This window comes from Drosophila kikkawai, chromosome 3L (assembly GCF_030179895.1).
Source record: "Drosophila kikkawai strain 14028-0561.14 chromosome 3L, DkikHiC1v2, whole genome shotgun sequence".
In the NCBI taxonomy this organism is placed as follows: domain Eukaryota; kingdom Metazoa; phylum Arthropoda; class Insecta; order Diptera; family Drosophilidae; genus Drosophila; species Drosophila kikkawai.
Genome location: NC_091730.1, coordinates 31185411 through 31197991, shown reverse-complemented (window position 1 = coordinate 31197991; position 12581 = coordinate 31185411). Strand labels below are relative to the sequence as shown.

Sequence of the window (12581 nt, the reverse complement as noted above, 5' to 3'; positions counted from 1 at the left end):
CAATTTGAGAAGTGTATTGCACAGGGCTTCGGCACAATTCCTAAGCACACAGCCTGGTATTCCGTCGGGACCTGGTAAAAAAACTGGCTTAACACGATGAAGATCTATAAGAAGAGAGCTTTCGCTTAAGGTAGGACTGAAGATTTGGTTCGATTTGGGGATGATGTAAGGATAAGCCTGATTTGGGTCTATTGAGTTGGAGTAAGTGGTTTCAAAAAACTGAGCAAAAAGATCGGCTATTGCCTGATCATTATCTGCTGTTGAATTACCAAAAGAGAGCGAGGACGGACGAGTAATGGGTTAACGCTTAGATTTAACAAAATTATAAAACTGTTTTGGGTCCTCGGAAAACTGGGACCTGCAACGAGTCAAATAATTATTGTAGCACTGCGCGTTACACACAGTAAAAGTGGATCGAGCTGATAAATAACTAGATAGGACAATCGGAGAACCGGTACGTTGATATTTAGCGTATAGATTTGATTTTCTATTTTTGAGGCGGGTCAACTCTTTGGTAAACCAAGGAGGCTTGTTTGATGTAGACGGTCAGTATAACGGAACACAGTCAATAAAAAATGAATTCATAACACGATAAAAAATACCCACGGCTTCCGCCATGTCAGTGCATGTGTATAGATCGGACCAGTTGTAATTAGTTATGAAATTATTCAGCCGTACGAAATCCGTCTTGTAAAGCAGAAGACTTCTTGGGCTGGACTGTCAGATTTATTCCGTGAAGCAGTCCCCATGTCGATAGTCACATCGAAAGTGGGATGATAGGGATCTTCGGGTTGCGTCAGGGGCGACACCCTAGCTAAACTAACTCGTTCAGGATCTGAGACAAAACAAAGATCAAGCAAACGCTCTAAGGAATTTCGAACATGATTGACTTGGGACAGCGAAATGTCAAACAAGCCAGCAATAAAATCATGATGTGTTGTCGTAAGAAGTGTGTTAGTGGAATTATCTAGGGACCAAATAGCCCCTGGGATGTTAAAATCACCAAGAACAACTAAATGGTCCCTATCCGAAAGTCTTTTGGAGACCAACTGAATAGCGGAAAGATGGTTCCAATAAATAGGAAGACAATGGAGGAATGTAGGAACATGTAACAAAAATGGAACTACCATTAACTGATAGCTTCACGCAAAGGAATTCAACATTGTTGGATTCCTCGAAAGTTATTAATTCGGACGTGAGAGTGGAGTCGACCGCTATAAGGACACCTCCCCCACGTCTGATAGGCCGATCTAGCCGGTATACTTTAAATTTTATTTTTTTGGTGAAGAAAAATCTATTTTTTGTAAATTTATATTGGAGACCTATTGGAGTTGGAATCGAATCACGGTGAGATTGAAGAAGTGGTTTTACAAAAGGCTGCGTCCTAAGTTATTATCGCTTAGGAATCTCGGAGGCGGTCAATTTCCTCGGCGCCAATATTGGTCAGCGCGAAGCACCAAGGCGAGGGCGCACCGGGGGAAGCGGGCAGAAAGAAGACCGCCAAAAGCGGTTCCATCCAAGCGCGGGAGAAGAGCGTCAGCAAAGCGGAGGAGCGGACAGGTTCACCCCCCTTCTTGCTACCGAAGCGCCGCTGATCTCAGCAAGGCGGAGGAGCAGAAGAGTTCACCGTTGATCTCCGCAAAGCGGAGGAGCCGTTAGCGTCACCCCCTCTTGCCACCAAAGCATCAGCCAAATTTGGCAAAGGCGGAGCCGCCGCTGCTTTTGTAACTTTTTCTTTGTGCCGATGGTTTTTGTCGTTTGATCTGGTGTCTCTGCCGCAGCCAATGTCCAACTCAATTGTCAGTATATAGGCCTGCCGTTGGGTCTCAAGCAATGCAGTAAGCAGTGAGTGGAAAGCATCAGGGAAAATTAGATCCGAGATCAGCAGAACCCCTATCGTCGGCGAGATGCTGTAGCTGGCGAATTTAAATATTTAATTTAATTTTATTTTTTCTTGTTACGCGTACTTAAATGTTTTTTTTTTGTGTAAGTTTTAGTGGAGAGCACGAGGGAAAAGATAGACCGGTGACATAGAGAGAGTGTAGAAATTAAATAATCATATGCAGGGCGAGATTTTCGGCAGGATTTAAACCATATTTGTTCCACACAGCCTCCCATCACATCTACGCGGGAAAGCGCTTTCTTCGCTGGAGTTATAAAAAGGTGAGTGAAATTCTGGCGTTTTTAAATCAACATTTTTCAATGAAAACATGAGATCCCTATACAAACAAAAAAAAAAAAAAACTAATACACAAAATTAGCTCCTCTGAATGTCTCTGAGTCCCATCTATTTTCTTTTCTACACTGAGAAAATTTGGCGAACACTCGAGGCCATTTTAATTTCATGATCGCCGAAGATTTTTAATTAATTTATTTTGTCAATTTTAAGCCCAGCAACCAATGCAGGCAAATAAGAGAAAAAATATTTTTTTAGGTAACTTTTTATTGCTAGTCTCAAATAATACCATACAGCCTAATGTTTAAGAATTTTAATTTAAAGGGAAATTTCGCAGCCAATGTCTTGTAAGATTTTAATATTCAAAACTCATTTAAATGTTTATTTTTAAGGGAATAAATTTTATAATGTTCTAATTTTCTTTGTTTTGCCTTCAGCTAGCTGATTCTCGTTGGGGATGCCTTAGATAGGTTTTAAAAAGGGGCCATCGGACGAGAGCTAGAGAGTGATGGCCAAGGAAGGGAGGGTGAAGCCACTCCAATTCCGTCAGGAGTGAGCCAAATTACCGTTGAGTGTATTTACAAGTAATTTTTCCCAGTGTATGTGTTAGTGTTTGGTTCTATGGATTTTTCGTCGTAGCACGCATTATTTGAAAATTATTATTCGAAAATGGGGCGAAGCCTAGGAGGGCAAGAATACCACCCTATAGCCGACGAGCCCCAGCCGGGTCAAAACGCGTGCGCCCCCTCTAGGTTGGAACAACTGCCCACGATCGTTACATTTACAATTTATTATAATGTTTTTAAATTAAGAATAATAATATTTTCTGGCGCCCAACGTATGAGACCAAATACTTTCGTTAGAGCTGCATCTAGATGCGGTCTACAAAAGCACATTAATACACATTCAACAACTTCGATTACCTTCCCGTGGCATAAGTAGTGGAGTGGGCTTTAGAGACAGATACGTGTGTATGGCTGGCTGCAAGCCACGATTGCTTCAGTATATGCAGCGAAGGGTGGTATGGGTGTACCAATCCAAGGCAAAGTCAACAGGGCAACTGTTGATGAATATTCCTTGGCTCTAATGGTACACCAAGTCGACTCGTAGGTGAATATCGGTTTGATAGACACCACCTTCTCCTCAGAGAAGGTCCTCCGCGTGGTACCTCCTGGAAACGTACTGCGGTACGGCCAATGCGAGCGGCACCTCCAGTGAATCCCTCACCTAATAATCCTTTGCCTCCCAATCCTTACCGAGACATGGGCAAGTCTTAAAACTACCTCCCCTCAAGTCAGGCGTGTAAAGCGACCCGTGCCCACTGACTATAAGGTTCGCAGCTGAGGGGTTAAACCAGCTGTGTTCGAACAGATCCTTCCCAGGGCCGGGCAACCCTGGGTCGGAACGAGCCTTGCCGTGGCTTAGGGGCGAATCCACGGTCGACCTTCCTTCAATGCCGAGCAACGCGGGCGTTTATGAAAATGAGCACAACAAAAAAATCCGCTTTGGACCTCGTGGGGGAGGTAAAACCCCATCACAAATCGACGGAAAGCGAATTGGACGAGGAGGAGCTACTGCGCTCAGACGACGAGACGCTAGCTCCGTCCAATACAGAGGGAGGTGTAAAGACAAGCACACCTCAAACGACACAACCAAAGCACACTAAAGCGGCGGCAAGCCAAGCCAAAGCGACCGGCGAACACGGGAAGACAAAACCGTGGACCCACCAACAACGAAAGGCGCAGGCAAGCAAGGCCCATTTCATCCTCGCCAAAATAGTGAGGAATGAAAAGGAGGGCAAAGCCGACCCGCGCGACGCTGCAGACAAAGCCAGATTTCTAGCAGTGATCAAGGAATACGAGCGCTACAAGAAGGAGCACCCAGACACGTCTTTGCCTCCTCAAGCAAAGCGCAACCGCTCACAAGAGGTGAGCGAGAGCGCTCCAAAGAGAGCCAAGGACGCTAAGGGAGCACCGAGGCCGACCACCTTCGTCAAACCGGCGAAAAAGTTCAGCGAGGTGACCAGAGACAGCCTCGCAATGGTACTTATAAACGAGCTCAACGACGATGGGCGCCTTCTGATGGAGAAATGGGAGGAGGTCGAGACCCAGTTGGCGGAGATGGTAACCGACAAATTACTGTCCGAGCCAACGGGCCAGTCACCCTCCTTTGACTCCTCAGACATGGTTAGGGGGCACCGGGTAATCAGGTGCGACGACGAGTTTTCGCGGGACTTCCTGGCGGATTGCGTTGCCAGACTAAGCAAAGCATGGAAGGGGATTAGCATAAAGCTAGTCCCCGCCAAGGACATCCCAAGGAGACCCAGAGCTCGCACCTGGTTGCCCAAGGGGCTGTCTAGCCATGAAAGGGTGCTCAAGACTCAGCGAGCAATGAATAAGGGAGTCCACATGGAGGACTGGGCCATTCTCAGAGCTGACCGAGAAATGAAGTCCAGCCAGCCATATCTGTTCTTAATTAACAAGCGCTGCCTAGAACAGCTGAAGGCAGCAGACAACAAGGTCCGGTACGGCATCAGGAAAGCCAAGGTGAAGGTCTTCCTAGACGAACCGGACGACATCCGGGAAGATGAAGTAGAGGACGTCAATAAGCTGCTGGACGATTTGGCGATCGACGACAGCACCGCCAAAACCACCCCGATCTAATGCCGACGGTCGTTCAGATAAACCTGAAGCGCAGCTCCCACGCTTCAGCTAATCTGGGGGTCCTTCTCCGGGAGAGGGACATCGAGATCGGCCTTATACAAGAGCCATGGACGAGGGACGGACAAATCTCTGGCATGGTCATAAAGGGATACACAACATTGTACACAAACTCGACAGGTAGGCCGAGGGCGGGTATAATCATTAAAAACAACCTTAATGCTCTTCTCTACCCCAATCTCAGCAACTTAGATCTAGCAGTGGCAAGATTCAAAGCTGCGGATGGGACAGCCATACTAATAGCCTCCGGTTACATGGCCCACGACGAACCTGCACCACCTGAAGCGGTTAATAGGGTGATGCAGTGGGCCGAGGAGACTAAGACGACGCTCATCCTCGGGTGCGATGCCAACGCAAGGCACACACTGTGGGGAAGTAAGGAGACAAACGAAAGGGGTGAGTCTCTCTTCGATAGTATTATATGTCGTGACGTCAATATTTGTAACAAGGGAAACACGCCCACCTTCATCTTTCCAAGTACGGAAGGATTTCAGGGCTGGGAAGAAGTCCTAGACATAACCCTCCAAATGGAGCATAGCGATTATAAGGTAAGAAATTGGAGAGTCTCTACACAACCCTCGTTTTCATACCACAGGTACATATTCTTCGAAATCGTGATGCCGGTATGTGAAACGGCGCCAAAGCGAAACCCTCGAAACACTGACTGGGACAAATTCGGAAAGATTGTACAGTCAAAGGTCAAGGACAGAAGGATCAAGACCCGATCCACCCCGGAGAGAATAGATAAGGAAGTTGAGGACTTCACAAATATTCTGAACAAAGCCTACAAAGAGTCATGCAGACTAACATACTCTAAGAAGACATACCCACTGTTCAGGCAATTCAGTGGCAGCTTATCTTTGAAACCCAATGTTTACATTTAGTACCTAAGATCATAGAGCTGAGCTTGCATGCTCATATAGCGAAAAAGCTCTCTCCCTCTCTCTTACTCATTCACTCAAGAACCCATTATTTTGTAAATCAAACAGCCCAAGAAGGAGCTTTAATAAACTGTGAAATCACTCGCAATCTGGAATCGAAAGCGTTGAGAAGCCCATCTTTGTGTCCGCATTTTAATTTTTATTTTTTTTTTTTTTTTTTTTTTTTTTTAGGCTTTGCTTTTATTTATTGAATCTTCTCATTTATGAGACTAACAATAAGTGTATCAAATCTTACAATACTACCTAACTAGCAGTCATGAGACTGGTACAGAGTAAATGGCCCTGAATAATTATGGCTGGGTTGGATGGTCGTTACGTAGTAGGCGGCTTCTTCTGGAAACTTTTATCAAGTCCCTTGCTAAAGGATTTGGATGGGTGGAGAGTTTTTCCTTGTAGGACGCTTTTTGTTTTTCTATTTTGTTCTTAACTGCAGGAATGCCGAGATCCCTGTGGATGTTTTCGTTGCGAATATACCATGGTGCCCCAGTGATAGTTCTCAGGATTTTTGATTGGGCGCGCTGTATGATGTCTAGATTGGTACTGCACGCGTTCCCCCAGAGCTGGGAGCCATACGTCCATATTGGCTTTAGTGTGGAGTTGTAGAGCAGGACCTTGTAGTCCAGACACAGGGGCGATCGGGAGTTTATGAGCCAGTGGAGGCTGCTGGCTTTTAGTTTTAGATGAAGTTTCTTGCATTCAATATGTCTTCGCCATGTTAGGCGTCTGTCCAGGTGGACGCCCAGGTACGTTACCACGTTGACTTCGGGGATCAGTGTGCTGTTCAGGTAGAGCGGGGGGCATGTTTGTCTGTTGAGGGTGAACGTTATGTGCTTACACTTTTGTTCATTTATTTTAATACGCCAATCAGATAGCCACTTCTCGACTACCTTGAGGTGGTTGGCGAGCTGGGCTGTTGCACGGACTGGGCATCTGGAACGGCTGAGGATCGCAGTGTCATCAGCGAAAGTGGATAATGTTAGCTGGTCGCTTGTGGGGATATCCGCTGTGTATACAACAAATAGGGTAGGCCCAAGTGCACTTCCTTGTGGGACTCCAGCTTCGATTGAATAGGTGCCGGATGTTGTTGCGTTGCACCTCACTGCGAAGACTCTGTTGTAGAGATAAGACTCAAGTAATTTGTGTGTGTATACCGGCAAGAGTGTTTTTATTTTGTGCATGAGACCGTTGAGCCAGACGCGGTCGAATGCTTGAGAAACGTCGAGAAATATCGCGCTGCAATATTCTCGATGCTCGAAGGCTGTGCGAATTTCTGATGTTATTCTGTTAACTTGCTCGATAGTTCCATGTTTTTCTCTGAAGCCAAATTGATGAGCTGGGATAATGTTGTGAGCTCCCAGATAAGGGATTATGCGCTTTAGTAGGCATTTTTCAAATAATTTGGACAAGCATGATAGTAGACTTATTGGTCGGTAAGATGACGGAATCGTGTGGTCTTTTCCGGGCTTCGGTATCATTATAATTATAGATTTTTTCCATTTTGTTGGGTAATGGCCGAGACTTATGATCCCATTGAAGATTTTACAGATGACCTCAATAGCACAATTCGGAAGTTCAATTATCATTTTTTGAGTTATTAGGTCAACGCCGGGAGCCTTTTTCGGCTTCAGTTCCCTGATGACCTTCGATATCTCGTTCGGACGAAATGATGCTGGAGTAGATTCCGTTTCAGTGTGGATTTGCGGTAGATCAAATGGATTTGCAGCAGGGTTCGGCTGGAAAACGCCCTGGAGATGTGAGGCAAAAGTTTCGGCTCTGTTTTTGTCGCTGCGGGCCCAGCAACCAGATGACATTCTTATCGGGGTGATGGTTTCAGCCGGTGAGCTTAAATTTGGGTGAGCTCTCCATAAGGGATGCTTTGTGCTGGTTGGCGAGAGTTTTTCAATATATCTTAATTGTGCTTTTTCGGCATCTTGCTTCAGGGCCCGGCTTAGTTTGCGTGTGGCTTCATTTAGACGTTGCTTTGTGCATGGCGATCTATTGGTTTGCCACGCCCGTCGCAGACGCCTCTTTTCTTGGATAAGCTGTTCAATTTGCTGGTTCGTTTTGAATTTGATTTTTTGCACATCCGTCTGTTGTGGTGTTGAGATTCTGGCTGCAGTCACAAGTACCTCTTCCAGTGCGGAGGTGGAGGAGTCGATGTCGGTTTCAGTATTGAGCTGGGGGGCTAGCTCAATGTGGGAACTCACATACTTTTTGTATTTCATCCAATTGGTTCTGTGCGACGTCAGCCTATAGGGGCGATCCGTAGTTTCTGGGCTTTGAAGGAGGGTTATCAACAGCGGCGAGTGATCTGAAGAAAGGTCTGGAAGGGCCTTGGCGTTTATTAAATTTCGTGGGATGTTTTTTGTCACCGCGAAGTCAATTAGGTCGGGTATCTTTCTGGGGTCTGCTGGCCAATATGTGGGGCTACCAGGGGAAACGTAGTCCAGCTTATTTCTCACATTGATGAGAGCGTTGTACAGTTGTCTTCCCTTGGGGCTCACGAGGCGGGATCCCCAATGCGTATGCTTGGCGTTGTAATCTCCTGCAGCTATAAATCGATCTCCAAGTGAGTTGTAAAAATCCATGAATTGACCTTCAGAGATTGCAAAGCGAGGTGGGCAGTAGACAGCAGCAATGCAAAGGTTGCCGTTACCTGACTGCACTTTTATGGACGTAGCTTGCAGGTAATTTGTTGCAAACCTTTGGTGGAAGTGGTGTTTGATGCGTTCTCTGATAAGGATGCCGGTCCCGCCGTGGGCTTTACCATCTGGATGATCTGTGCGGTAGAAGGTATAACCTCTTATATGAAAGTTGTATCTGCTTGTGAGGTGCGTTTCAACCAGTAGCATGGCGTCGATTTGGTTTTCGTTTAGAAATTGTGTTAGTTCAAGTTTATGCCGTGAGACGCCATTGGCATTCCACGTGGATATACGTAGATTGGACATTGATTATTTTGACTGTTGTGCTACGAGCAGCTGTATCACCATATTCTGATTCTGGACGAGCGTTTGCATGGTCGTTTTCATAAATGACATGAGTTCCATCATGCTTTGTTGCATGGTCACCATCATGGATTCCATGTTGTTTCGTGGCTGCTCTGGGGCCTGCTGAGCATTTACTGAGTTTGAGGGGAGTGGATTTTGCATACCTGTCCGTAGAGCTTCGGCGTAGGAGATGCCCGTGGGGGCATTTAGCGGACCAAAAGAAGATCTGGCTGCTTTGGCAAAAAATACATCTGAAGTAGTTTTTGAATTAAAATACACATTTTGTGTATTTTGTTGGCGTGTAGCTGTCGCCCTTCGCATGCGACTCTTCAGCTCCTTGTAGACCTCACAGCCTCTGTAGTTAGCTGTATGGTTTCCTCCGCAGTTTCCACATTTTTTCGTGTTGGGGTCTTCTTTGTTCGCAGGGCAGTGTGCGGAGTTGTGGAAGTCTCCACAGACTACGCAGACTGACCGAAGGGTGCAGTATGTCCTTGTATGACCATACTCCTGGCAATTTGTGCATTGCACAGGACCGTTGCGTTTGTGAGGTTCTTCCACGGTGATTCTTCGATGCAGTAGGAACTGCAACTTGTAGATCGGGTGAACTTCGTTCTTCTTTAGGGCTTTACTGTCTGGCTCAAGTTCGACTTTGAAAAGAGGTTGCGGCTTTTTGTTTTTGTTGATAATGTTGCTAACATTCTTGGCAAAGAAACCCTTGCCTTTCAGGGCTTCTAGTATCTCGGAGGGGGCGACATCTGGTTCAATTCCTTTCAGCACTACTTGCAGTCCCTTGCTGCTTTTTAGTTGGTAGGTGTAAAAGCTCTTTTTTGCTTCCTGCAGGTAATTAGACACAGCTCGAAAGTGTTCTTCTGTTTTGGTTTGAACTTTGGTTTCGCAGATGTTCCCTTTAATAATTGGAACAACATGAAAGTTTCCGTCCCCGACCACCGCAACAATTTTGTTGACCAGGGCGTTTGAACTTTTCTCCCTTATATATATAGGTGGGGGCTTTGGCTGTTTTTGAGTCTCCTGCTCCAGCTCTGCTTCATTATTCTCACCAGCTGCTAGCGGAGAAAATTTGTTGGTGTTGTTTGGGTCGTAGCTTTTGGTGACACGGTTGATCTTAGGCTTGTTACCAACCGTGTTATTGGGGCTAAGCTTACGCTTAATTTGGATGTAGCGATCCATGCCAGTCTGTATGGCCAGAACCGCTTGTTGCTTATCGGAGCTCACGGTTTTTGTTACCATTGCATTTTGCGCTGCGGCCGTTGGCACCGATTTCGCAATATTAGTATTTGGTTTAGTTGTTGCTGTTGCTTTTGATGCGTTTGCAGAAATTGCAGCTCTGCTTGTTGTTGGTGCGTCTTCCATCGAAGCCGCTGGTGGTGGGGTTTGGCATTGGGAGCTCCAAGATGTAGGAGCTGGAATAAGTAGGGCGGGAGAGCAAGAGCGCGCTCTCGTGCCGTCGGCGGTCAGTAGAGCCGGGTTGGGCTTGGTAGACGTTTTTTCTGCTTCGATATCGCGAGTTGAGAAATAAGAGAAAACACCGTTTCTTTGGTTTACAGAGGTTCTACGCTCATTCTTTTGATCGCCGCTCATTATTTTGAGCTTGTTACGCGTGGCACCATATAAATGAACTTTGCAGCTCAAAAACACGTCTCACGCACTAGTGTCCGTATGTCATACGCACTGTAGGGCTTGGCCTAGCTGACAGTACGTAGTTTAGAGTTCCGAATTTACTTTTTCACCATGAAAAAACACTTCGAGAATAAACCCCGCGTAGCGGTCGTCCGTAAGCACGTCTGCACTCGATGAAGGTCGAATGCGAAATTTTTATTTGAAACATAATTTGCCGTACCGGCCAGTTCGCAAGTGGGCGAACATTTTGGCGCCCCCGGGTGGACATTTGGATCCCCATCGCTGGACATTTGGAGCCATATCGTTGGAGCCATTGGAAGCAGAACGTTGGATACTTTAGTTGGAGTCGATTTCTGGACGCCGGGCAATAAAATCTGGATTTAAAGCCCGCATCGCTGGATTGTTTGGAGTCAACGCTGAAGTGGTTTGAATTGTAATATGCGCCCTTATTATAATAAGTCGCATCAAACAAATAAGGTAATAATTCTGAAAAATAAAAAAGAACTCGCGCATGATTTTCGTATCTCGCACACATACACATACATAGTACCGCTAATTTGGAAGCAGCAGCAGACAGAAGAATAAAGTGCATAAAGTACAAGAATTTACCGTACGTTTTCTCGACTTTTCGTTGTGCCCAACTTCGTTTTGTGCGGCTGCATTTGTCGGTACAGTCGTGTTAGTTTTCTTGGTCGCCGCTCAGCTAAGCCAGCGCTCATACAGTTGTTTCGCTCATTGCGCTCAATTAATTGGAAGTCACTCAAAAGGTCGAACCGTTTGAGTTGGTTTGTGTAATATAATTCCGAGTGGACTGAGTCTGAGTGAAGCGGGACTCTTTGGTTTGAGTAAGAGTGGAACTTTTCGGAAATTACAACATCGTTAAAACTCAATAAATAAATTATCGGAAAATGACTCGAAGACGTGGAGGTTCTGACAGCAATACTTCTGTTGTTGAAGAAGTCGATGCGGAAGGTATTATGAGAAAATTAAAGTCAGTTAAGGCAGATATCAATCGTCTAGCGCAAGCTATTAAAACTAAAAAGATTTCTTCAAACCCTACGCAATTGGATTGTCGGTTGAGTATTTTAGACACGTATATAGATCGAGCTTTTTCTTTACAATTGCAAGTGGAGGATATCGATTCGGAATTATCATCGCGAGCCGACCTCGAAGATTTGTGCGTGGTAACCAAAGCATTGTTGTTGTCTTTAAAAGGCCCAACCCCGCCTAATAATTTAAACGAGTCAGTTTTGAATACAACTACATCGCATACACGTCACTTGCCGCGAATGCAGTTGCCCAAATTTAGTGGGAAGTATTCTGAATTCAAAAACTTTATTGGATTGTTTTCAAGCATAATAGATTGTGACCCATCGCTAAGCAACGTTGAAAAATTTAATCATCTATTATGTTGTTTAGAAGGCGAAGCTCTCGGTACTGTTAAGGCCTTTCAGGTGACGGATCAGAATTATGCGAAAGCGCTTGATGCACTGAAACAAGTTTATGATAATGAGTGCCTTATTTTCTTCGACGGAATATCTCAACTTTTCGAACTGCAGGCTATACAAAGCCCTTCAGCTAGTGCATTGAGGTCACTAATTGATACCGTATCTGCAATTTATGAGTCCCTATTGTCTGTTGGTGATGAAAAGGTTATTGCAAACGCACTTTTGATTCATATAGTTATGTCGAAGGTTGACGAAAAGACTCGCTCTAGGTGGGAAGAGAATTTAGATTATCAAAAAATTCCGTTGTGGTCGGATTGCGTTAGTGCCCTCAATAAGCGTTTTCAGCATCTATCGGCTGAAGAAGCCACTACCGGACGGTCAAAGGGTCGCAAGGGACAGCAAGAACACAAAGGTACCACACCGCTCAATAAGTTCCCGGCCTAAGAAGGAAAAACACATTTTTTTCTGAAAATTTAGTTTTATTCATCAATTTAGTTTTCATCTACGGCTACACACTCAGTCCAGCGCTTCTCCAACCTTTCGATGCCATTTTAGGAGAAGGCTGAACTTTTGCCCTCAAAATAGGCCTCAGTATCGGCAATCGCCTCCTCATTTTTTCGATATCTCTTGCCTTGGAGGTGCTTTTTGAGATCTGAAAAAAGCCAGTAGTC

The 12581-nt window shown here is 45.4% G+C and overlaps 1 protein-coding gene across 1 annotated transcript; it reads left to right on the top strand.

The window, feature by feature from the left end:
* Positions 1-3657: 3657 nt before the first annotated feature.
* LOC121502748 (uncharacterized) lies at positions 3658-4839 on the top strand. Its single transcript, XM_041776458.1, has one exon. The coding sequence runs from the start codon at positions 3658-3660 to the stop codon at positions 4837-4839; it is 1182 nt and encodes a 393-aa protein (XP_041632392.1).
* The last annotated feature ends 7742 nt before the right edge of the window (positions 4840-12581 follow it).

Bases quoted from the DNA above. Each gene is read 5' to 3' on its own strand.
- LOC121502748 (XM_041776458.1), top strand. From the start codon at position 3,658: ATGAGCACAACAAAAAAATCCGCTTTGGACCTCGTGGGGGAGGTAAAA.